This window comes from Lissotriton helveticus, chromosome 5_1 (assembly GCF_964261635.1).
Source record: "Lissotriton helveticus chromosome 5_1, aLisHel1.1, whole genome shotgun sequence".
Classification (NCBI taxonomy): Eukaryota; Metazoa; Chordata; class Amphibia; order Caudata; family Salamandridae; genus Lissotriton; species Lissotriton helveticus.
In genome coordinates, this window is record NC_136065.1 from 496,259,068 (window position 1) to 496,285,143 (window position 26,076).

The 26,076-nt window shown below is 49.6% G+C and overlaps 1 protein-coding gene across 2 annotated transcripts in view; it reads right to left on the reverse strand.

Moving 5' to 3' along the window:
• Window positions 1–26,076, reverse strand: part of VPS13D (vacuolar protein sorting 13 homolog D) — a 2,979,414-nt gene that overhangs the window by 583,722 nt on the left and 2,369,616 nt on the right. For both annotated transcript variants that reach the window (XM_078642819.1, XM_078642818.1), the window contains one exon: window positions 4,042–4,221. In XM_078642819.1, coding sequence (XP_078498945.1) covers window positions 4,042–4,221 — 180 coding nt within the window. The remainder of the gene's footprint in view (window positions 1–4,041; window positions 4,222–26,076) is intronic.

The window sequence follows — 26,076 nt, forward strand, 5'->3', positions numbered from 1 at the left end:
CCAAACTCGGATCAGGCCCGCTTTTTTGAGAAACTGTTGGGTTCTTTGGCACACTTCCTGGCGGGACAAGTCCTGATGGGGGGAGATTTTAACTCAATTGCGGACCCACTGCTGGATAGGTCGCACCCACGGTTGCATACTTCCCCGGTTCGTAGGTTAGCTACACAAAGAAGGGCATGGCAGGACCTCTGGGGCCTCATTGATGTATGGCGGGGACAGCACCCTACTGATAGGGACTACTCCTTCTTTTCTGCACTCCACGAGCTGCATGTTCGGATTGACACGATCCTATGTAGTAACACGATAGCAACCCTGATGACACACTCATATTTGACTAGGACCATATCGGATCATAACCCCCAGCTGGTGCACATCAGGTGGCAGCGTGAGAGAACGGCGGTCCCCACGTGGCGGCTGCGGCCGGAGACTCTGGAGGATCAGGGTTTTAGTGCTGACCTCCGTGCGGGCATTGAGGGTTATTTTACTGAAAATGATGGAACGGCTATCACTAGGGCTATAGAATGGGACGCGTTCAAGGTGGTGGTCAGAGGGCTATGTATTGGGAAGTTCTCTGGTGTGCGAACGACACTCATTGCTGATTTGGATAAGGCGGAGGGGGCACTGCGGGACTTGGAGCGGCGGCGGCCGGAACACCCGACTCTGCACACAAGGCTACTGGAGGCAAGGGAACTGGTGGCCACAGAGACGGGAAGACTGAGAAGTTATGATTATCGACTGTACACGACAAAAGTGCATGCAGAAGGGGACAAGGTGGGAACGCTATTGGCGAAACTGACCAACCCGGTGCCCAGGGGCTGCCCGATCCTGAGCATGCGCGGAGCGGCGAGAGAGATGGTTTATTCCCAGACTGCTGTCCTTTCCCGCTTCTTGGGGTATTACACAACCCTTTACAGAAGCCAACTGGAGGCGACAACCCCTGATATAGAGGGTTACTTGGCAGGGATTCAGTTCCCTCGGTTGGATGAGGGTAGCGTGAAGGATCTGGGTCGCGCGATAACACTTCCCGAGATAAGAGGAGCAATTAAGCAGATGGCTCGGAACAAAACACCGGGTGTGGATGGCCTATCGGTCGAATTTTACGCTAAATATATTGATGTTTTGGCACCTCGGCTACTTGTGGCTTATGCCGAGGCAATGGAGCTGGGACACCTGCCTCAGTTGATGAGGGAAGCGCTGATAGTCCCACTTTTGAAGCCGGGGAAGGAGAGTAGTGATGTGACCTCCTATAGGCCGTTGTCCATGCTAACGGTAGACTATAAAATCCTGAGTCGTATTCTGGCAACCAGACTCTTGCCTCACATGACCGCACTGGTCCATGACGATCAGGCCGGGTTTATCCCGACCAGGAACACATCGACCAATATCCGCCGCCTTGTGCGCGTGTTAGAGAGTTCATTGGACCCAGACCAGATGCCGGCAGTGCTGTCCGTTGACATTGAAAAAGCTTTTGATAGCTTAGAATGGAGATATCTAGACAAGGTGCTGGTGAAGTACGGTTTGGGCGAACACTTTGGACGCTGGACGAAGGTCCTCTACTCCGTGGCGACAGCCAGGGTGAGGCTAGGATCGGTAATATCCTCCGAATATCCGGTGCGGAGAGGGACGAGGCAGGGATGCTCACTTTCCCCGCTGCTATTTGTGCTGGCGATGGAACCGCTGGCGGCCCAGGCTAGAACGGGGAGGGCCTATGCTGGTATCATATGCGGTGGGATCCCACAATACATCTCACTCTATGCGGATGACTTGCTGGTGTTCTTGGAGGACACGGTCGAGGCCCTGGATGGAGCAACTGCGATGCTGTCGCGCTTTGGGAGGTTGTCAGGCCTTAAGGTGAATTGGAGTAAGACCTGCCTTTTCCCGTTGCGGGAGGCCATGCCCAGGCCGCAGCTGACCGGAGACATAGTTTGGGAGCACTCATGCTTCACCTATCTGGGAGTCCGCATCTACCATGGTGCTGATAGCATGCTAGAAGGGAACATAGGGCGTTGCATACGGGCCCTGAGGGGCTGTATAGCATTCTGGGCAACCCTTCCCCTTTCGGTACAGGGCAGAGCGGCGCTGCTGAAAATGGTGGCTTTGCCTCGGCTGCTCTACTATTTTCGCACGCTGCCACTGTGGATTCCACAGAGGTTCTTCAAAGAGTTACGCACCCTGACGACGGATTTTCTGTGGGGCCATGGGAGGCGACGGGTAGCCCTAAATACGCTGCAGAGGCCAAAAGCAGAGGGGGGACTAGCAGTACCTAATTTCGAACTATATTTTCTGGCGCCGCAGCTACAGATCCTCACACAGAATGTAGAGAAGGAGTTTAGGGGTCCTGTCCAGACCAGAGGGGGGGGAATACAGAGACATATCCTGTCCTATATTATCATGCAGCAGAAACTCGAGTTACGCTGCTTAACACTAGAAGAACGGACCCTGCGTTTGTGTTGGAACAGAAGCCAGAAGCGGGCAGGGGTGGCTCACCCGTATGCCCCGGAAATCCCACTAGGTATGCTGACGGCGCTGCCGCATGGTGGGGACTGGTCCCCGCTCATGGATTGGGAGGATCTGGGACTCCATATGGTGGGCGACTTATATGCTGATGGTGAATTACTACCGTTCCGGACGGTGCAGGAACTTTTTGGCCTCCCGGATGGTGGTTTCCTCCTACATGCGGCCGTTACAACGGCGATACGCAAACACTGGAAAACTGGACAGGCAGAGCCCAGAACGACCATGGCCTGCCAATACGTGGTAATGGCGGCGGGCACATTCAAGGCGATCACCTGCCTCCATTCCCGAATGTTGACTGAGGGCCTAGAACCACTTACAGTATTGAAGCTGAAATGGGAGGAGAGCAATGGAAAACCTATACCGGAGGCGACCTGGGGCCACATACTAAGAAGAACTTGGAAGGGGAGCAGAAATGCTCGGTTTCAGCTGGTACATTTTTTTGTAGTGCATAGAGCCTACCTTACCCCGGGGAGGATTAAGAGGCACTTCCAGGTTCAAGGGGCTGCATGCCCTAGATGCCTGGCACCTGATGTAGAGCTAGACCACATGTTATGGAGCTGTCCGATATTGGGGACCTACTGGTCGGAGGTAGGGGAGCTCCTTAGGGTAGTCACTGATCGACCAGTGGAATATGACATAGCAACCTGTTTGCTGCTTTGGTTTCCCCACACGGCGAAAACGAAAATCACTAGTAAGTTTATCAACCTGGCCCTCATTTTAGCACAGAGGGAAATCACTTGGCACTGGAAATCAAGGGAGGGCCCGTCCAGCAGGAGGTGGACGAGTGAACTACAGAAATGGGCTCATAGTGAAAGCGCGATCAGGTTTCAGCAGGCCACTCGGACGGCCGATGAGAAGAGTATGGAGATGGCAAGGGCGTGGGAGGGGCTAATGCAAGCGCTGAAAGATTATCTGCTGGCGGATGACGAAAGGGATGAGAGATCTCTATGAAGTTCCGTGAGGCACAATCAGGACTATTGACCCCCGGATCTCTTCTGAATTTAGATACACATGTTTAGGAGGAGGCCCACACCAACAGCGACACAGAGGGAGGGAGGTGGGAGGGGGAATCGGGATGCTTCTAGAAGTGCAATTGCGGAGACGGATGACTGCGGGGATACAGGAAAGCAGATAATGGATCATTTAATTGCCTGACAATGATGACTGTCTTGCATGTTTTCTTTCTCCTATATTTCTCGGTCCTTGGCATCTTATAGCTGACGCTGCCCAACCTCCGGGTTGTGGGCTGAATGGCTGTGTAATGTTTCAAATATGCTCTGTTGACTGCAGCTGCCAGACACCAATGTACCGAAATAACTGCCTGTATACCCCATGAATCTGCAATAAAAATATAGTTTACAAAAAAAAAAAAATCACACTTTGCAAGAGTTGGATTGTACTGATTAAACGGAGTGACTCTGCAGATGATCTAAGAGCGTTTCCTATTACAATCTAATTCTTCATAATTTCATACTTTGTCTGGTTGTTAAAACATAGATAATATTGTTATGAGGTTGCAGTTACCTGAAGAACCCGAGTTGGGCCATCTGGAATGACTCGAACAGACAGCACTCCTGACCCAGGTCGCATCTTCTGGTTTATGAACTGTTGTTCAGGTGGAACAGTCCCCATAAGCTTGATAAATGCATCAGGGCCCAAAACTGCCTCAGCACCATCAAATAATCCAGGAATTCCTTCTTTAACCTAATTTGAAGAAAAGCAAAAAAAAGCAAGAAATATGACATGAGAAATTTTCACCAATCCAAGTTAGAGTAGGAATTCTAATGTTTACACACATCAGAATACCAGTTCATTTGGCGTGTGTTTGGCAGGAATTTTCCACCAACCTGGAAACGATAACAACAATTCTTCTATCACATAAGATCACCCTGGAAACCTTCAATAGTGGGCACTACTACCTTAGCACATGATGACTAAATTTATGATAACATAAATCTGTAAACTCAACTCTTATGAACAGCTATACATACCAAAAAGAAACAAAGAAGAATCCACCAATATTGAAGCATAATATAGATGTGTTGGAAAATGTGACCAGAAATCAGCAAAAATAGAAACAATAATATTTGTGTATAATATATCTCAAGTTCAGAAGACTTCTGAAAACTTTTCTGTTTCCTTAATCTCATGGTAGCTTAGTTTCTTCGTAGTTCACTTGACGTCTTAGCGCTGGGATGCCTCTGGGTAACCACACGCTTTATAAATGTTTCTTCATTCATGGTTGTTTCAGCTCTAGCTAGCTGAATAAAAACATGAAATAGGCTAATTTCATCTCCAGAAGCTGATGACAGTAGAGGTCAGGAATTAGAGCTCCACAACAAGCTGCCGAAATATCCATCGAATGTAACAAAACTGAGGTTAAAACATCACACAGTGGAGGTGGAACCTTTGGTTCAGAGATTATTGTTTAAGGCGTATAGTGGTTCTACAGCTTCAGTCACGCAATTCCACCTGTAGAGAACAGAGCCTTGTTGGAGGACCAAGCTAATCATGGGGTAGAAAGCAAAATGCTGATGGGTACGGTGTCATTTATGTGAAAGGCTGATACCACCTTAGGTAGGCATGATTGGCATGTAAGAAAAAACAACTAATCCAGATAGAAAACTGTAGACGTGAGTAAATTAAAAGACTCTATAGTTCTCTAACCCCCAGCAGCAGAAAAAATAGCCACTAGCATCAGTTTTTAGAGCAATATGTTGAATCTGACAACTGTGCAACAGCTAGATTGTGGATGTCATGAGAAATTTCAACCCAAGATTAAAATCCCAGTGGGGAAGAATAAACTGAAAGAGTGAAGTAAAGCACAAGTTACTACTTGTGTAACGATATATCTGTAAGAGACATCAGTTAGTGATAGATTCCTTACCTTAGTATAATCCCCAGGCGTCAGACTGGATCCGGAAAGTTTTTGCCTAGCAGTACCCCTGCGCGTCAGTAGGTGGCGTCCTGCGACTTCGCGTCCGTCACTTGCGTCGTCAGCGCCGAGATGACGTCACGGAGAGTACTGTCTCCCTCTGTTTCCGTCCCTCTGTCTCTGTTCCTCTGTCTCCCTCCCTCTGTCTCCCTTCCTCTTCCTCTCTCTCCCTCTCCCTCTGTCCCCCTCTCCCTCTGTCCCCCTCTCCCTCTGTCCCCCTCTCCCTCTGTCTCCCTCTCCCTCTGTCTCCCTCTCCCTCTGTCTCCCTCTCCCTCTGTCTGTCTCCCTCCCTCTATCTCCCTCCCTCTGTCTCCCTCTCCCTCTGTCTCTCTCACGCGCGCTGATGTCAGTTCTGTACACAACTTTCCGCGCCAGGAACGGAGAGCCTTGCAAGATACTGACCATTGGTGCATAAAAACTAGGGCCCTGAAAGGGATGACCTTAACCCTAGTAATCAGTCCGCAGAACGGGGAGGATGGGTGGGGCGGTAAGGAATCTATCAATAACTAATGTCTCTTACAGATATATTGTTACACAAGTAGTGACTTGTGCATCTGAAAGAGACACGTTAGTGATAGATTCCTTAAATAGAATAGATACCCCAGCAATATCAACCCCAGGGGTGGGTCTGCGAACAAGATTACACCGATAAGTCACAGAGCACAGAACAGCCAAAGAAGCCGTCTCTCTGGACCTGACGGTCAAGGCAGTAGTGCTTTATAAACATGTGCAGCGAGGCCCACATAGCTGCCTGACAAATGTCCTGCAAGGGAACGCCGCGTCCCAAGGCAGCAGTGGCTGCAGTCGCCCTGGTCAAATGGGCACGCAGCCCCACAGGAGGCTCCTTCTTGGCCAAGGAGTAACATGCTTTGATGCACAGAACGACCCACCGGGAAATGGTCAGTTTGTGCACAGTCTGACCTTTTTGGCGCCCACGTAGCCAATAAATAGTTGATCATCCACCCGGAACTGTTGTGTACGCTGCAGATAGAAAGCAAGCGCACGTTTTGGGTCCAGACGGTGGAGCCTCTCCTCCTCCCTGGAAGGATGCGGAGGCAGAAAGAAGGTGGGCAAAGTGATGATCTGACCGATGTGGAAGGGCGTGACAACCTTTGGCAGGAAAGAAGAACGGGTCCTCAAAACCACCTTGTCCGGTTGAACAGAAAGGAAAGGAGGTTTAGAAGAAAGAGCCCGGAGCTCACTCACTCTTCTGGCAGAGGTGACAGCTACCAGGAAAGCCGTCTTTAGAGTAAGAAGACGCAAAGTACAGTTATGAAGAGGCTCAAAGGGAGAGCACATCAGAAAAGTCAAGACCAGATTTAAGTCCCATTGAGGGATTATGAAAGGCACGGGAGGGAACGTGTGCGTAATGCCTTTGAGGAAACGGTTAACAACCTGGGACTTAAAGAGAGAAGGATGATCAGGAAGTCTCAGGAAGGCGAAAATGGCAGAAAGATAACCCTTGATAGTACCCAGAGCAGAGCCCTGCTGGGCCAAAGACAGAAGAAACAGAAGAACCTCAGAAAGAGGGGCTGAAAGGGGATCCACAGCTTTTGCTGTGCACCATGCCACTAATCTGTTCCATCAGCAGGCGTATACCGTTTTAGTGGAGGGATGACTGGCTGCCAGAATGACATTACAGACCTCAGGAGGAAGGACGAAAGCCGTCAACTGTCGCCGCTCAATCTCCACGCATGGCGGTGGAGGCTGGACAGGTTCGGGTGAAGGACCGTCCCCTGCTGCTGCGACAGAAGATCCTCCCGAAGAGGCAGACGGATCGGGGGATCGATGCTCATACTGAGAAGCTCGGGATACCATACTCTTCGAGCCCAGTCCGGAGCCACAATAATGACTTGGGCCTGGTCGCGCCTGATCTTCTTCAGCACTCTGGGCAGAAGTAGTATAGGCGGAAAGGCGTACAACAGACCGCAAATCCACTCGCGAAGAAAAGCGCCGCCAAGTGAGTGCCGCCTTTGAAATTCCAACGCGCAGAACTGATGACATTGCATGTTCTCTTCGGTGGCGAATAGATCTAACCAAGGCTCTCCCCACTGCTGAAAGAGACATTGCGGCACGTCCAAGTTCAGACGCCATTCGTGATCCATCAAGCACCAGCGGCTGAGTTTATTCACCCTAGTGTTCAGAGAACCTGCCAGGTGTTGAACCACCAAGGGGATGCCTTGATGTTCCAGTCATGTCCAGAGGCTTCGAGCCTCTTGACTAAGGGTCCAGGACCCCACCCGCCTTGCTAGTTGCAATACCACACGGCGGTGGTGTTATCCGTGAACACCTGCACTACACTTCCTCGGACAGAGGGAAGGAATACCTTCAGTGCAAGTCAGATCGCCCGCAGCTCCAGGAGGTTGATATGGAGCTGGGACTCCGCCGGAGACCAGAGGCCAGTGATCTCCGCCTCTCCCAAGTGACCTCCCCTTTCCAGGAGGAATGCATCCGTCACCACTGTGTGCTCCGGTTGGGGAAGGGAGAGGGATCTGCCATTGACCCAATCGCGATTCGTGAGCCACCACTGCAAGTGTCGTGCAGTGCCCTCCGAGATCTGGACTTGATTGGACAGGTTGCCTCGATGCTATGCTCACTGGAACTTCAGGTCCAGGAGCCGGAGGGTCATCCTGACTGAAACCCGGGATAGAGGCTGAAAAATCGGAATCATAGCCTGAATATCCCGGACTCGCTGCACAAGAGGATAAACCCAAAATTGCGTCAAATCCAGAACCGATCAGATGAAGGGGAGCTTCTGAGAGGGACTTAAGTACTCCGACGATGTCATCCCAGCGATCACGACGACGGACGCGGAGCCGCAGACGACGCCTACCGAAGCTCAGGGGTACTGCTGACAAAAAACTTTCCGGATCCAGTCTGACGCCTGGGGATATTCTAAGGTAAGGAATCTAACTAACATGTTTCTTCCAGATAAGTGATACTTGTATGCCTTTGTTTGATCTCCATTGTGTTGGAATCTAGGTATTAGGCTCCAGGTGGCTCCCAGTCAAGATCAGTCTTGAACTAAAGTAGAGTTGCTGGTCCTTTAAATAAGGCCTCTGTTTTGGGCCAACTTAAATTATAAATAGGAAAGCCCCTTCCCTGCCTGCAGATTTCTGCTCAGAACTGAAAGCAGACAACATGTGGGTCCTGCTCAAAGTGTTCCGGTGTTGGCGAATTACACAGGGAATAATGCTAGCATATATGACTTGTTCCAGCCCGGATCTCAGTTTGAGCTCAATAATAACTGCCTCATTCTTCTGACAGCTTGCATCAACCCTGCTGTTTAGTAAATATTTATAACAGTAGCACCTTCTGTGTCCTGTCCTTTTCCAAACCTGGGGTGTAGGTGCTACAGGAGTAAACAATTCATGTCACTAGGATGTGTGTCTACATTACAAAACTGAAGCAAAGCCTAAAAGGTTTTAGGTGTCAGATGAACAAAGGGCGCGCGGCCATCAGTAGGCGCATAGATAAAGTAGCGTGCTGTGTGGAGGTGGTGCAACTGGGTGAGTGGACAACCCTTAGAACCACTCCGCAGTTAGTAAACAAGTTACCAACTAATTGAATAAAGGAAGTACCCTATGCACACACAAGCAATTAACAATACGTTGTATAAGAGTCAATATACAATGTACAGAGCAACAAAGCAACAGAATATTTGGGGATCTCCTGTAGAAAGTGATCCGATGAAATTCTTTATTTTGTAAGACAGCCAGCCGACACGTGTTTCATCGCTTATGCAAATCCTCAGGGCTGAAATAACAAAAAGTAACAATGGAGTATCCCATACGTAGGTGTACAACAAAAGATAAAACATATACCTCGCGGTTGAATGCTAACTCTGGTATAACATTATCAAAACATGTCGAGTAAGATGTCATACGAATTGGAATACTACCCCCTCGCCAATTCTGGCAATGGGGGTAGCATTCCACCCTTCTAGAGGGGCACGACATGTATGTAACTGTGAACCCCGGTTAAAGTTAACTCGAGCCTTGGAATCACAAAATGGATGCTGCCACCACAGACACAAGTCTGACCTCCTGCTGCTGGGAGTCCTTCCAGCGAGGGAGGCTTGGACAAATGGTTTCCTGCCTTGGGAGGTGCTAGCACCACCCCAGACAGGATTTTGTGTATTGAGGTAGGGAGGCCTGAAAGGAATGAGACAAGCCTGGGGCACACAAGGTGCCCTGTGCATACACCGGTTCAAACCAGTTGCTGGGGCATCCCTGCCCCAGCTCTGGCGTGAAAACCGGACAAAGGATAGGGGGTGTAACCACCCCCCTTCCTGGTCCCACCCAGGGGAGGGACCTAGTCACCAGTACAACCCCCTTTAGCAGGATAAAGGTAGGAGCTGGTCCCATTCCAAATTAGATTAATCCTGAACTACTCTACAAGAAGAAACTCTGGACTTCGACGTTCTGCTCTACAGAAGACTGAAGAAATCTCCCTTGTGGGCAAGGAGTGTCCACCCTGCAACTGCAGGCACCATCAAGCGTCCAGCGGCTTCACTTTGTCGTCTTCCCTCGAGGATCCAGACTTCAGAGCCCGACGAGACCCGGATTCCCAGACCTCTCCGACCTCAACTCACATCTGCAGCAAAGCTGAGACCCGTGGGTGCGACGAGACACGTGGAACCGGCCACCTTGAAAGAAACTGCACTTCGCTTCCAGCACGACTCCGAGGTAAACTCGACCAAGTGCTTTGGGGACTGAGCAGCCCCAGCCCGAGTAGCCCCTGCACCGAAGATCAGCCCTCCAGCTTCCACAAGATCTGCGTGGGACCCTTCTGCTTGTTTGCTGCTCGACGCGTTGTCTGGTCACTTGCCGGCTGGCTAGTGGCCTCCTAGACGACGAACCTTGAAATCTTCACTGCTGGTCTGGTTGCTCCAGACTGGCCCTTGCTCCCTTCCAAAAGAGGGGCGCCCCGGACTCTCCTAGTCCGCACCAGACGCCTTTTCCACTCACTGCGTGGGTTGCCTTTGCCAAGGCCTGTTGACTCCAATCCCGGATCCGACACCGCCGACAGCGAGAGCCTGCGTGGGACAGCTCGTGCCTCCATCCTGGTCGTCGAAGACACCTCCTGGTCCTTGTGGCTGCAGAGTCAAGCGTCCACTCTTCACTTGACCGCAACAACGACATCTGGTTCCTTCCTGGTTCCACTCCAGTCACTGGCTAGTGACTGTGAACATTGTCCCCTCTGCTTTCAGGTCTTCAGCATCTCTGATCCACCCTTGGATCATACCGGACATCTTCCTCCTGGTCGCCTGCAGCATCTTTTCTTCCAGGCTCCATAGACTTCAACGCCGGAACCCTACACGACTTTGCACCTATGCACCCGCAGCCCGTGGGTGAGGTAACAAGAGCATTTCGGTGCTCAAGGGTTGATTGACTCTCCTAGTGTCCAGTTCCACAGTCGTTTTAGTCCTAACTAGTCAGGATTGTCCGTACTTACCTTTTACTTGAACTGTACTGTCCATAGACGTTGTTACGCATCTCGCGTGTGAGTTCACACTCTGCACACGCATTCCGTGGGCCTCCTATTACTTACCTAGAGTTAGTGTAGCGTGGTCCCAACGATCCTCAGCCTCTGGACAGCTCCATTCCTTCTATCGACTTTCACATTCCACTTACTTAGTATATGGTTTGTCGTGCCCTTAGGGCACCATTGTAATTTTGTGCAACTTATCGTATTTTTCCTAAGAGATTGTCATGTGCTTAGCCCTCTGACCTCATAAAGAGTTCAGAGGTGTTTGTTATTAATAAATATACTGTTTATTTTCATAACAACCTGTGTGGTGTCCTTTCATCTGGTATTCAAGGGGTTATATTGTGGTAAAACAGCTGGCTTCACATGCCAAAAGAGTTTAGCCTAAGACTGCTTTGTCCATGCTACCATTAGGATAGCTGGTCTATAAGGTTGACTTACAACCAATCACCATAAGGGTTGTTTGGACTGATACAGGGTGATCAGTAAAACTAGTGAGCATCATATATCAGGCCAACTTCTCACATTGGTGTGCAGCGGTTGGGATTTGAGCTTGCTGTTGTTTTTACCAAATATAATCTTGAAATATCATTTGAAAGATCACATAAGGTACCATAGGTACATATAACAAGCTTAGAAATACTCTGAGTTCCACTGAACCAGCTGTTGTAGTAGAAAGGGCCTAGCCCACCCTGACTACAACTCTTAGCAAGGGATCAGTAGGAAAACCCATAGTGTAGGTAGGTGCATCACTTACACCTCACTAGAAAGCATGTCTACCCATGGAGAGACTTCAGAGACTCCCCTAGTGGTTAGTGACCCCCCACAGGTCCTTTCCAGGTATGAAGCTCTCAGTTTCCAGGAGATGAGACAATTGTGTACCTCCAGGAAATTGAAACAGGGTTCTAACCCTACCACTCCTTTTCTGTTAGGTCTCTTAGAGACATATGATGCTAGAAGGGCTTCTAACGCAGGCCCCTCTAATCCAGATGGGAGCATGCCCCCCTTAGAAGGTACACCTGGTGATCCAGACTCCAACCTCCCTGAAGCAGAGAATGAAGATAGGGAAGAAACGGATGTATCTGAGGATGAGGCAGAACATGGGCAACCTTTAGTCAGCAGACTTACAAGGGCCAACTTAGACCTACATAGGGAAGGAACTGGGGGACCCCCAGTGCTGACCCTTAGCAGGCCTAACTTTGGGGTTAGGAGAGATAGATCTCCTTCTAGGGACTCCAATAGACCTGTGCACTCTCATGCATCTGCTCAGAGGAGAATGACTTCCCCTCAGAGGAGAGAGCATGAAGCAAAGATGAAGGAAGTTAATCTGAGGATCCAAAGGGAAGAACTTGCCCTTGCCAAAGAGAAACTTGCCTTTGCTAGTGAGCAACAGTTGAGTGGGTTAGCACCCACTGGTGGCAGCAATATCCCTAAGGATAAAGACAGGAGTTTTGATAATAGACACCTGAGTAAAATAGTGCCCTCCTATAAGACAGGAGATGATATCCACAAGTGAATAACTGCTCTGGAGAGAGCCTGCAAAGTACAGCAGGTACCCCCAGAGTCAGTGGGCAGCTATATTGTGGCTCTCCTTTGAAGGTAAAGGTAGAGATAAGCTCCTCACTGTTAGAGATGAGGATGCTAATGATTACCAAGTCTTGAAAACTGCACTGATTGATGGGTTTGGCTTAACCACTGAACAGTACAGGTTGATGTTCAGGGACATCCAGAAAACTCAGGCTCAAGATTGGACTGACTTTGTTGATTGTGCCACTAAGGCTTTGGAAGGCTGGTTACTGGGTAGTAAAGTTACTGATTACACAGGATTGTATAATCTAATTATGAGAGAGCAAATCTTAAATAATTGTCAGAATCAGTTGTTGCATCAGCACTTGATTGACTCAGATCTGACCTCTCCCCAAGAATTGGGAAAGAAGGCAGACAGATGGGTCAGGACAAGGATCAAGCAGCAGAACCAGAACCAGGGTGGTGGCCAGAAGAAAGCAGACCAGAAGGGTAATAATGAGAATAAGCAAAATGACCAGAAGTCTTCAGCAGGGCCCCAACAATCTAAGGAGGGTGGGTCCCAGAATTCCCAAAAGAAGAAGAATGCTGGTCCTAAGAAACCATGGTGCCAATACTGTAAAAGTAAGACTCACTGGTTTAGTGAGTGCATCAAGAAAGGCCAAACTCCTACCACTACTGTCCCTAAGACACCTGCACCCCCTAGTACAGTTAGTAGTGGTAGTGTACCTCCCAAGGCTATAGTTGGGTTAACCCTGGGAACTGAGGTGGATTCTGACTTAGTCAGAATACCTACTCAGGCAGTTCTTGTTTGTACTGGGGACATGGATATGACCCCTACTGTAAGTCCTAGTACTCTGGGCAAATACAGGCAAACACCTTTAATCAATGGAAAAATGGCACAGGCCTACCGGGACACATGTGCCAGTGTCACCATGGTGACACCAACATTTGTGGACCCTGACCAGATCATGCTAGGTTCAGATTACCTAGTGACCAATGCTAGCAATGTCACTACCAATCACAGTATGGCAGTTGTTAATTTCTCCTGGGGAGGGGTAACTGGCTTCAAAAGGGTTGTAGTTGTTAGTTCAGACCTCCCAGTAGATTGTCTTTTGGGCAATGATTTGGAATCCTCACTGTGGTCAGATGTGGAGTACAGGACTCATGTAGAAATGCTAGGTCTCTCCTCACATGTCCTTGCTGTGCCCAGGTCACAGGCCAAGAAATGCCCAGCTGAACAAGTGCTGGATCCTGGAAGAATGGACCAGACACTACCCAAGAGGAAGAGCAGTAGGGGTAAGGCTGAGCCTTCCCCCCTGCCTCAGGTTGAGGATCAGCCCTCACAGGAGGCTGACCCAAAGACCCCAGAAGGAACTGTCCTAGAAGAGCTTGAGCCTGAACAGGTTGAGTTTCTTGGGAGGGACAGGGGGACCTTCCAGGGCAGACTTGAGACAGGCACAGTTAGACTGTTCCTCCCTTGAACCCCTCAGACAGCAGGCTGCTGCTGAGGCAGCAGGGAATGCAACAGGTGCCCATAAGGTATATTGGGATGATGGACTCCTATACTCTGAGGCAAGAGACCCCAAGCCTGGTGCTACCAGGAGGCTGGTCATCCCCTTGTGTCTTAGAGGTTTCCTTCTCACCTTAGCCCATGAGATTCCCCTTGCAGGTCACTGAGGTCAGAACAAGACTTGGGACAGGCTTGCCCCACACTTTCACTGGCCTCATATGTCTGAGGACACTAAAGAGTTTTGTCGCTCATGTGCCACCTGTCAAGCCAGTGGCAAATCAGGTGGCACAATAAAGGCCCCCCTTATACCACTACCTGTGGTGGGGGTTCCCTTTGAGAGAGTGGGGATAGACATTGTTGGACCAATGGACCCCCCAACAGCATCTGGGCACAGATTTATACTGGTGGTAGTGGATCATGCCACCAGGTATCCAGAAGCTATTCCCCTTAGGACCACTACAGCTCCTGTTGTGGCCAGGGCCCTACTTGGAGTTTTCTCCAGAGTGGGGTTTCCTAAGGAGGTTGTCTCTGACAGAGGTGCAAACTTCATGTCAGGATACTTGACTGCAATGTGGAAGGAGTGTGGTGTAAATGACAAATTTATCACACCCTATCACCCACAGTGCAATGGGCTTGTTGAGAGATTCAACAAGACCCTAAAAGGGATGATAAAAGGGTTACCTGAAAAGCTTAGGCGAAGATGGGACATCCTTTTACCCTGCCTCCTGTTTGCTTACAGAGAGGTCCCACAGAAGGGGGTTGGCTACAGTCCTTTTGAGCTTCTGTTTGGGCATCCTGTAAGAGGACCCCTATGTCTTGTGAAGGAAGGATGGGAGTTACCTCTCAAAAAGCCTAAACTTGACATAGTGGACTATGTACTTGGTCTCTGCTCCAGGATGGCAGAGTACATGGAGAAGGCATCCAAAAACCTTGAGGCCAGCCAAGAACTTCAAAAAGCTTGGCATGACCAAAAGGCTGTCCTAACTGTTTATCATGCAGGACAGAAGGTGTGGGTGTTGGAGCCAGTGGCCCCAGCAGCTCTCCAAGACAAGTGGTCTGGACCCCATACCATCATTGAGCAAAAGGGAGAAGTCACCTACCTGGTGGACATGGGAACTCCCAGGAGCCCCCACAGGGTGCTTCATGTAAACAGGCTCAAGGCATTTGTCAACAGGGAGGACATGGGCTTGCTCATGGCCACAGATGAGGGGCAGGAGGAAGAGAGTGACCCTCTCCCAGACCTGCTCACTCAGAACCCTGATGATGGGTCAGTAGATAGTGTAGTCTTTTCTGACAGCCTCTCTGAACATCAACAAGAGGATTGCAAACAGGTTCTTCAATCCTTTAGACAAATTTTCTCACTGACACCCAAATAAATGTAGTCACGCTTGCACTCTGGATTAAACTTCGTCTATGAAGTTGTTGCGTGCTCCAGGGCGTACCCTCCTTCTGAGTACTACAATAACTATCTAAATTGCGTAACTCTTCATTGAGCAACGTCCCCTAGTCACAGCATGCACTCTGGATTAAACTTCGTCTATGAAGTTGTTGCGTGCTCCAGGGCGTACCCTCCTTCTGAGTACTACAATAACTATCTAAATTGCGTAACTCTTCATTGAGCAAGTGACTGTGACTGTGCTGTGACTAGGGGACGTTGCTCAATGAAGAGTTACGCAATTTAGATAGTTATTGTAGTACTCAGAAGGAGGGTACGCCCTGGAGCACGCAACAACTTCATAGACGAAGTTTAATCCAGAGTGCTGTGACTAGGGGACGTTGCTCAATAAAGAGTTACGCAATTTAGATACTCACTGACACCCAGCCAGAGAACTGGTGCACCCATGAGGTGGACACTGGTGACAGTCTGCCTGTCATGAGTAAAATCTAGAGGCAACCTGACCACGTCAGGGACTGCATTAGGAAAGAAGTTCAAAAGATGTTGGAATTGGGAGTCATTGAACCCTCAGAGAGCCCTTGGGCTAGTCCTGTAGTTCTAGTGCCAAAACCTCACACCCAGGATGGCAAGAGAGAGATGAGGTTTTGTGTAGACTGTGAGAAGTTGGCCTGATGTGCAGTGCTCACTATTCTAGTGATCACTATATATCAGTCCAAACAACCCTTATTGATGATTGGTTGTAAGTCAACCTTATAGACCAGCTATCCTAGTAGCATGGATACGAGCAGTCTAAGGCTAAGACTCTAGAGGGCGTGTTAAGCCAGCTGTTTTACCATCACATTACCCCTTGAACACCCAGTGAAAGGACACCACACAAGTTGTTATGAAAATAAACAGTGTATTTATTTATAACAAGACTACCCTGGCTCTTTATGAGACAGGGAGCTAAGCACACAACAAAACTCTTACGAAAATACTTTTAAGTTAGCACGTTACACAAATGCCCGAGGGGCACGAAAAACCATATACGCTAAAAGTGGTGTCCTTTCACTGGGTGTTCAAGGGGTAATGTGATGGTAAAACAGCTGGCTTAACACGCCCTCTAGAGTCTTAGCCTTAGACTGCTCGTATCCATGCTACTAGGATAGCTGGTCTATAAGGTTGACTTACAACCAATCATCAATAAGGGTTGTTTGGACTGATATATAGTGATCACTAGAATAGTGAGCACTGCACATCAGGCCAACTTCTCACATTGGTGAGCAGCGGTTGGGATTTGAGCTTGCTGTTGTTTTACCACACATATCCTAAGAATATCTTGTGAAAGATCACATAAGTACTAAAGGTACATATAACTTAGCTTAGAATACTCTGAGTTCTACTGAACCAGCTGTTGTAGCTCCTAGGGCCTAGCACACCCTAAACTACAACTCTAGCAAGGGATCAGTAGGCAAACATATAGTGTAGGTAAGTGCACCACTTACACCTCACTAGAAAAGCATGTCGACTCAGGAGGACTCTACTGAGACTCCCCTGGTCAGTGTTGACCCTCCACAGGTCACTTCAAGATATGCAGCTCTCAGTTTCCATGAGATGAGACAGATCTGTGTCTCCAGGAAACTGAAGCAGGGGTCTAACCCCACCACTTCCTTTCTGATAGGTCTCTTAGAGACATATGATGCCAGAAAGCTTTCTCAGTTACATGAGAACATGCCAGCCTTAGAGGGAACCTCTGGGGATCCAGATCTCCACAACACTGATTCAGCAGTTGAGGAGGAGGATCAGGAGGTACTCTCTGGGGATGAGGTAGACAAGGGTCTTGAGGTAGTCAGAAGGCTAACTAGGACCAACTTAGACTTACTTGGGCTAGGATCTGGGGGCCCCCCAGTACTAACCCGAAGTGGGCCTAACCTTGGAGTTAGGAGAGATAGATCTCTTTCTAGGGACTCCAATAGATCTCTGCACTCTAATGCCTCTTCTCAGGGGAGAAGGAATCCTCCACAGAGGAGATTTACTTCCCCTCAGAGAAAGGAGCATGAGGCTAGGATGAGACAAGCTGAACTGAGGATTGAAAGGGAAGAAATTGCCCTGGCCAAAGAGAAGCTTGCCCTGGCAAGAGAGCAGCAGATGAGTGGGCTAGCTCCCACTGGTGGCAGCAATCTCCCAAGAGATAGAGAGAAGGGTTTAGATACTAAACACCTGACTAAAATAGTGCCCCCCTTTAAGCAAGGGGATGACATCCAGAAATGGATGGCTGCTCTGGAGAGGGCCTGCACTGTGCAGAACATTCCCCAGAGTCAGTGGGCAGCTATACTGTGGCTCTCCTTTGATGGTAAAGGTAGAGATAAGCTCCTCACTACAAGAGTGGAGGATGCTAACAATTACCAGGTCCTGAAGAATACACTGGTTGATGGGTTTGGTTTAACCACTGAGCAGTACAGGTTGCTGTTCAGAGACACCCAGAAAACTCAGTCTCAGGACTGGTCTGATTTTGTGGATTGTGCCACTAAGGCTTTGGAGGGCTGGTTGCTGGGTAGCAAGGTTACAGATTACACAGGATTGTATAATCTAATGATGAGAGAACAAATTTTGAACAATTGTCAGAACCAGTTGCTGCACCAGCACCTTGTTGATTCAGATTTGACCTCTCCCCAAGAATTGGGAAAGAAGGCAGACAAATGGGTCAGGACAAGGATCAAGCAGAACCAGAACCAGAACCAGGGTGGTCAGAAGAAAGCAGACCAGAAGGGTAATGTCAAGAATGAGCAAAATGACCAGAAGTCTTCACCAGGTCCCCAACAAACCAAAGAGGGTGGGGGTCAGGCTTCCCAGAAGAAGAAGACTCAAGAAGGCCAGTCAAAAAGGTGGTGCCAGTACTGCAAAAGTAAATCTCACTGGTTTAGTGAGTGCACCAAAAGAGGAGGAGGACAAACTCCTGCCACTACAGCTCCTAAAGCAACTGCACCCCCTAGTACAGTCAGTAGTGGTAGTGTCACTCCCAAGGCATTAGTTGGGTTAACCTTGGGTACTGAGGGGTCTGACAACTTAGTTGGCACACTCACTCAGGCTGTCCTTGTCTGTACAGGGGATATGGATATGTCCCCTGAAATAAGTCCCAATACTTTGGGCAAATACAGGCAGACACCTTTGATTAATGGCAAGATGGCTCAGGCCTATAGGGACACTTGTGCCAGTGTCACCATGGTGACACCTAACTTTGTGGACCCTGGACAGATCATGGCAGGTACTGATTTCCTGGTGACCAATGCCAGCAATGTCACTACTAGTCATAGTGTGGCAATTGTAGCTTTCTCCTGGGGTGGAGTGAAGGGACAAAAGAAAGTTGTAGTCAGTTCAGACCTCCCAGTTGATTGTTTGTTGGGCAATGATTTGGAGTCATCACAATGGTCAGAAGTGGAGCAGAGGACTCACATGGAGATGTTAGGCTTGCCAGCACATGTGCTTGCTGTGACTAGGTCACAGGCCAGAAGATGCCCCACTGAACAGGTGCTGGATCCTGAAATTATGGACCAGACACCTTCCAAGAAGAAGAGCAGTAAGGGTAAGGCTTTGCCTTCCCCCTTGCCCCAGGTTGAGGATCAAGTCTCTGAGGAGGCTGATCTAGAAGAGCTGAGGGAAACTGAGCCTAAAGAGCTTGAACTTGATCAAGTTGAGTTTCTGGGCTCAGGGGGACCCTCCAGAGCAGACCTGGGGAAGGAACAGTTGAGCTGCCCTTCCCTTGAACCCCTCAGACAGCAGGCTGCTGCTGAGGCTGCAGGGAATGCCACAGGTGCCCACAGGGTATACTGGGAAGATGGACTCCTGTACTCTGAGTCAAGAGACCCCAAGCCTGGTGCAACCAGGAGGCTGGTCATCCCCTTGTCTCTGAGAGGTTTCCTTCTCACCTTGGCCCATGAGATTCCCCTTGCAGGTCATTTAGGTCAGACAAAGACTTGGGACAGGCTTGTCTCACACTTTCACTGGCCCCATATGAATGAGAATACCAAGGAGTTTTGTCGCTCATGTGTCACTTGCCAAGCCAGTGGTAAGTCAGGTGGCACAACAAAGGCCCCCCTCATACCACTACCTGTGGTGGGGGTTCCCTTTGAAAGAGTGGGGATTGACATTGTTGGTCCAATGGAACCCCAGACAGCATCAGGACACAAGTTTATACTGGTGGTGGTGGACCATGCCACCAGGTATCCTGAGGCTATTCCCCTTAGGACCACTACAGCCCCTGTAGTGGCAAGAGCCCTAGTTGGAGTGTTCTCCAGAGTGGGTTTCCCTAAGGAGGTCGTTTCTGACAGAGGTACAAACTTCACGTCAGGATATCTGACTGCCATGTGGAAAGAGTGTGGTGTGAACTACAAGTTCACCACACCCTATCATCCACAATGCAATGGGCTTGTTGAGAGATTCAACAGGACCCTGAAAGGGATGATTCATGGACTACCTGAACCTCTTAGGAGAAGATGGGATGTCCTGATCCCCTGCCTCTTGTTTGCTTACAGAGAGGTCCCACAGAAGGGGGTTGGCTACAGCCCTTTTGAGCTTCTGTATGGGCATCCTGTAAGGGGACCCCTGTGTTTGGTGAAGGAAGGATGGGAGAGACCTCTCAAAAAGCCTGCAACCAACATAGTGGACTATGTACTTGGTCTCCGCTCCAGGATGGCTGAGTATATGGAGAAGGCATCTAAAAACCTTGAGGCCAGCCAGGAACTTCAAAAAGCTTGGCATGACCAAAAGGCTGTACTGACTGTGTACCAGCCAGGACAGAAGGTGTGGGTGCTGGAGCCAGTGGCCCCAGCAGCTCTGAAAGACAAATGGTCTGGGCCCCACACCATCATTGAGCAAAAGGGAGAGGTTACCTACTTGGTGGACCTTGGAACTCCCAGGAGCCCTCTCAGAGTGCTCCATGTTAACAGGCTCAAGGCATATGTTGACAGGAAGGACATGAGCTTGCTCATGGCCACAGATGAGGGACAGGAGGAAGAGAGTGACCCTCTCCCAGACCTGCTCACTCAGAATCCTGATGATGGGTCAGTTGATGGTGTTGTCTTTTGTGGCAGCCTCACTGAACATCAGCAACAGGATTGCAGGCAAGTTCTGCAATCCTTTCGACATATGTTCTCTCTGACACCCAGCCAAACTGATTGGTGTACCCATGATGTTGACACTGGAGACAGTCTGCCTGTCAAGAGTAAAATCTACAGGCAGCCTGATCATGTTAGAGACTGCATCAAAACTGAAGTGCAGAAAATGTTGGAACTGGGAGTCATTGAGCCCTCAGATAGCCCTTGGGCTAGCCCAGTAGTTCTAGTGCCAAAGCCTCACACCCAGGGTGGTAAGAGAGAGATGAGGTTTTGCGTAGACTACAGAGGCCTCAATGCAGTCACTAAGACTGATGCCCACCCAATACCAAGAGCAGATGAGCTTATAGATAGATTGGCTTCTGCCAACTTCTTAAGCACATTTGATTTGACAGCTGGGTATTGGCAAATCAGGTTAGCTGAGGAAGCCAAACCTAAGACAGCATTTTCTACCCCTGGAGGGCATTATCAATTTGTGGTAATGCCCTTTGGACTGAAAAATGCACCTGCCACCTTCCAAAGGTTGGTGAATCAAGTCCTCACTGGGCTGGATGACTTCTGTGCAGCTTATCTTGACGATATTGCTGTCTTTAGCTCCACCTGGGAGGATCACCTGGTCCACCTGAGGAAAGTGTTAGAGGCCCTGCAAAAGGCAGGCCTCACTATGAAGGCCACCAAGTGCCAGATAGGGCAGTCACAGGTTGTATACCTGGGCCACCTTGTAGGTGGAGGCCAGGTTCAGCCACTGGAGAGTAAGATACAGGCCATCAAGGACTGGACTCCTCCAATCACCCAGACTCAGGTTCGAGCTTTCTTGGGCCTGACTGGGTACTATAGGAAGTTTGTCAGAAATTATGGGTCCATAGTGACCCCCCTTAATGACCTGACAAGCAAAAAGATGCCAAAGAAAGTTCAGTGGACAGCAAGCTGTCAGAAAGCATTCAATGACCTAAAGCAGGCCATGTGCACAGCACCTATCCTCAAGAGTCCAGATTACTCCAAGCCATTCATTGTCCAAACAGATGCTTCTGAGTTGGGTGTGGGAGCTGTTCTGTCTCAACTGAATTTTGATGGTAATGATCAGCCTATTGCTTTCATTAGTAGGAGGTTGACACCCAGAGAGAAAAATTGGTCAGCTATTGAGAGGGAGGCCTTTGCTGTGGTCTGGGCCCTGAAGAAGCTGAGGGCCTACTTGTTTGGCACTCACTTCACCATTCAGACAGACCATAAGCCCCTCTTGTGGCTAAATCAGATGAAGGGTGAAAACCCCAAACTGCTTAGGTGGTCCATTTCCCTACAGGGGATGGATTTTACAGTGGAGCATAGACCTGGGACTGATCACAGCAATGCTGATGGGCTCTCCAGGTATTTCCACTTAGAGCAAGAAGACTCACCTGGTCAAGGTTAGCTTATTGTCCCAAAGTTTGGGGGGGGGTCATGTAGGAGAGTAGGGTCTGCAATCCTATGATCACCCAGATTTTTTGCTTTTTGCTGCACTGGTTTACGACTTTCCCTGGCTGTGGGCCTGCTAATCAGACCCACAGCCTAGCTGTTCTCTCTATCCAAATTGTACTCAGGTACTGAATTGGCACTGGGCCCTCTCCAAGTCCCTGTACCCAGGGCTGAGGTGCACCCAGAAGTCTCCCAGGGGCTGAAGCATGTATTATGCCACCCCTGGATTGACTAACTAAAACTGACACAACTGGCTGCACGACAGCTGGGGCAAGGTGGTGTACTCACCCTTTGCTTTAGATATAGTATACCTATATCTAACCCTAAAAATGGACACACAGATCTCCTATCAGTCACTCCTATAGCAGGCCTTAACAATCCTGAAGGCAGAGTGCTTGGAATCGTGCGAGATGGTGCTCTGGCATGAGCTGAGCCTGTCTGCGGCTTTCGGGATCCATCCCTTAGCCGTTTCCATGATATCGCATACCATATACTCTTAAGTGCATTATAATCCTCGAGGTTATGTGCCAACTCTGGTATCGCTTTATCAAAACATGTCGAGTAAGGTGTCATACGAATTGGAATACTAACCCCTCGCCAATTCTGGCGACGGGGTTAGCATTCCACCCTTCTAGAGGGACACGACATGCCTGTAACCTATAACCCGGTTAAAAGTCAGACAGAGCCTTAGCATCCACAAAATGGATGCTGCCACCGAGACACAAGTCTGCCCTCCTGCTGCTGGGAGTCCTCCCAGAGCAGGAGATAAGGACAAAGGGTTTCCTGCCAGGGGCGGTGCCAGCACCGTCCCAGACAGGGTTTTGTGTATTGTAGGTAGGCAGGGCTTTAGAGGAAGGTGACTGCACGTGGCACCCCGGTGCTCACTGTGCATAGGCTGGCTGGAACCAGTTCCAGGGTCACTCCAGACCCTGTGCTGGGGAAAAGCCCGCCAAGGAAGTGGGTGTAACCACCCCCCTCCTAGTCCCACCCATAGGGCAGGACTTAGTCGCGTGCCAGCCCCTTTTTACAGGATAAAGGTAGAGACTGGCCCCCTTCCAAATCAGATCATCTTTGAATCCTGAAACTACTTTCTGCGAAAGGAACTCAAGACTTCTTCCTAAGATTTCTCCCTTGTGACTAAGGAGTAGTCACCCTGCATCCGCAGGCACCATCCAAGAACACTGCGGTCTGCTGTAAGTCCTTCCTCCGGAATCCGACTGCCCAGCTCGACGAGAACCGGCTTCCCTGGCACCTCTGACCTCTACCCACCTCTACAGCCCAGCTGAGAACCGTGGGTGCGACGAGACCTCAAGGGACCGGCCATCTGCAAGACTGCACGACTTCTTTCCAGCAAGCCCGCCGAGTAATCTACTGGTGAGTGCTTTGGGGTCCGAGAAGCCCCGACTCTGAGCAGCTCCAGCTCCGAAGTGCAGCCCCCCAGCATCTCCACGATCTGCGTGGGGCCCTTCTGCTTTCCGCTGCTCACCGCGTTGTTTGGCTACTAGCCCGTTGGCTTGTGGCCTTCCTGACGACGCCCGACGACATTTCTGCTGCAGGTCTGGTTGCTCCAGACTGGCCCTTGCTCCCTTCCCGAAGAGGAGCACCCCGGACCCTCCTGGTCCACTCAAGACGCCATTTTGAGTCCACCACGTGGGCTTGAATTAGCCAAGGCTTGTTGCCCACTCCTGGGTAACTTCGACGCCGACGACTTCAACCTTCGTGGGACAGCTCGCACCTCCATCCTGGTCGCCGACAACGCCTCCTGGTCCGAGAGACTGCAGAGCCCAGCAGTGCCCACTCACCTGACTGCGGTGACTTCGCCCGGTGCCATCCTGGTGCCCACTTAATCACTGGCTAGTGATTCAAGAACTTGGTCCCCTCTGCTTTCAGGTTTTCTTCTTCCTTGATCCAGGCTTGGATCCATCGAACTTTCCTTCACTGGTCGCCTGCCAGCAACTTCTTCCTTCCAGGCTCCTGGTCCGGCAACGAGATCCCCGACGTCTTTTCAGACCTATGCAGCTGCAGCCCCTGGGCTAGGTAACTTCGGCACTCCGGTGTCCCAGCATAGCCTCACTATCCAAGGGTCAGGATCCACTGTCGTTTTCTCCCTACCAGGTCGGGTTCGCCCGTGAACACTAACTTTGTGAATTCTAGCTTCCATAGACTTTGTCCCGCATCCCGCGTGAGAGTGCACACTCTGCACCCGAGTCCCCTAGGCCTCCTAGTAGTAATCTAACGATTCCCTAGTCCAGTCCTAGCGATTCCAAAGCCTATTAGAACTGTTACTTACCTGCTAGTAATTCGCATTCCACTTTTAGCGTATATGGTTTTTCGTGCCCCTCGGGCATTTGTGTAACGTGCTAACTTAAAAGTATTTTCGTAAGAGTTTTGTTGTGTGCTTAGCTCCCTGTCTCATAAAGAGCCAGGGTAGTCTTGTTATAAATAAATACACTGTTTATTTTCATAACAACTTGTGTGGTGTCCTTTCACTGGGTGTTCAAGGGGTAATGTGATGGTAAAACAGCTGGCTTAACACGCCCTCTAGAGTCTTAGCCTTAGACTGCTCGTATCCATGCTACTAGGATAGCTGGTCTATAAGGTTGACTTACAACCAATCATCAATAAGGGTTGTTTGGACTGATATATAGTGATCACTAGAATAGTGAACACTGCACATCAGGCCAACTTCTCACATAGACTACATGGGTCTCAATGCTGTCACTAAGACAGATGCCCATCCAATACCTAGGGCAGATGAACTGATAGACAAGTTGGCTTCTGCAACTTTCTTAAGTACATTTGACCTAACAGCTGGTTATTGGCAGATCAGGTTAGCTGAGGATGCCAAGGCCAAAACAGCATTTTCTACCTCAGGAGGTCATTACCAATTTGTGGTGATGCCTTTGGTTTGAAAAATGCACCTGCCACTTTTCAAAGGTTGGTGAACCAAGTTCTCACTGGGTTGGATGACTTCTGTGCAGCATATCTAGATGATATTGCTGTCTTAAGCTCCACCTGGGAGGATCACCTGATCCACCTGAGGAAAGTTTTGGAGGCCCTGCAAAAGGCAGGCCTCACTATCAAGGCCACCAAGTGCCAGATAGGGCAGAGCCAGGTTGTGTACCTGGGCCACCTTGTAGGTGGAGGCCAGGTTCAACCCTTGGAGAGCAAAATACAGGCCATAAAGGACTGGGCTCTTCCAACCACCAAGACACAGGTCAGAGCTTTCTTGGGCCTGTCTGGTTACTATAGGAAGTTTGTCAAAAATGATGGGTCCATTGTGACACCACTTAATGACTTGACAAGCAAGAAAATGGCAAAGAAAGTTCAGTGGACAGTTAGCTGTCAGAAGGCATTCGATGACCTGAAGCAGGCCATGTGTACTGCACCTATTCTCAAGAGTCCTGACTACTCCAAAACCTTCATTGTCCAAACAGATGCATCTGAGTTGGGTGTGGGAGCTGTTCTATCTCAACTGAATATTGATGGTCATGACCAGCCCATTGCTTTTATAAGTAGAAGGCTGACCCCTAGAGAGAAACGTTGGTCAGCTATTGAGAGGGAGGCCTTTGCTGTGGTTTGGGCCCTGAAGAAGTTGAGGCCATACTTGTTTGGAACTCACTTCAAGATTCAGACCGACCATAAGCCCCTCTTATGGCTAAATCAGATGAAGGGTGGAAACCCCAAACTTCTTAGGTGGTCCATTTTCCTACAGGGGATGGACTTTACAGTGGAGCACAGACCAAGGACTGACCATGGCAATGCAGATGGTCTCTCCAGGTATTTCCACTTAGAACAGGAAGACTCACCTGACCAAGGTTAGTTTAATGTCCCTAAGTTTGGGGGGGGGGGTTATGTAGGAGAGTGGGGTCTGCAATCCTATGGTCACCCCAGATCTTTGCTTTTTGCTTCACTGGTTTACCAATTTCCCTGGCTGTGGGCCTGCTAATCAGACCCACAGCCTAGCTGTTCTCTCTCTAAATTGACATCCATGTACTTTAGGTGCATTTACCAATTGGTACTGGGCCACCTTATCAGTCCCTGTACAGTGTACCTTAGGTACCCAGGGCATAGGTGTACCCAGGGCCTACCAGGGGCTGAAGCATGAATTATGCCACCCCTGGCTGGCCATCTAAAACTGACACAACTGGCTGCTCAG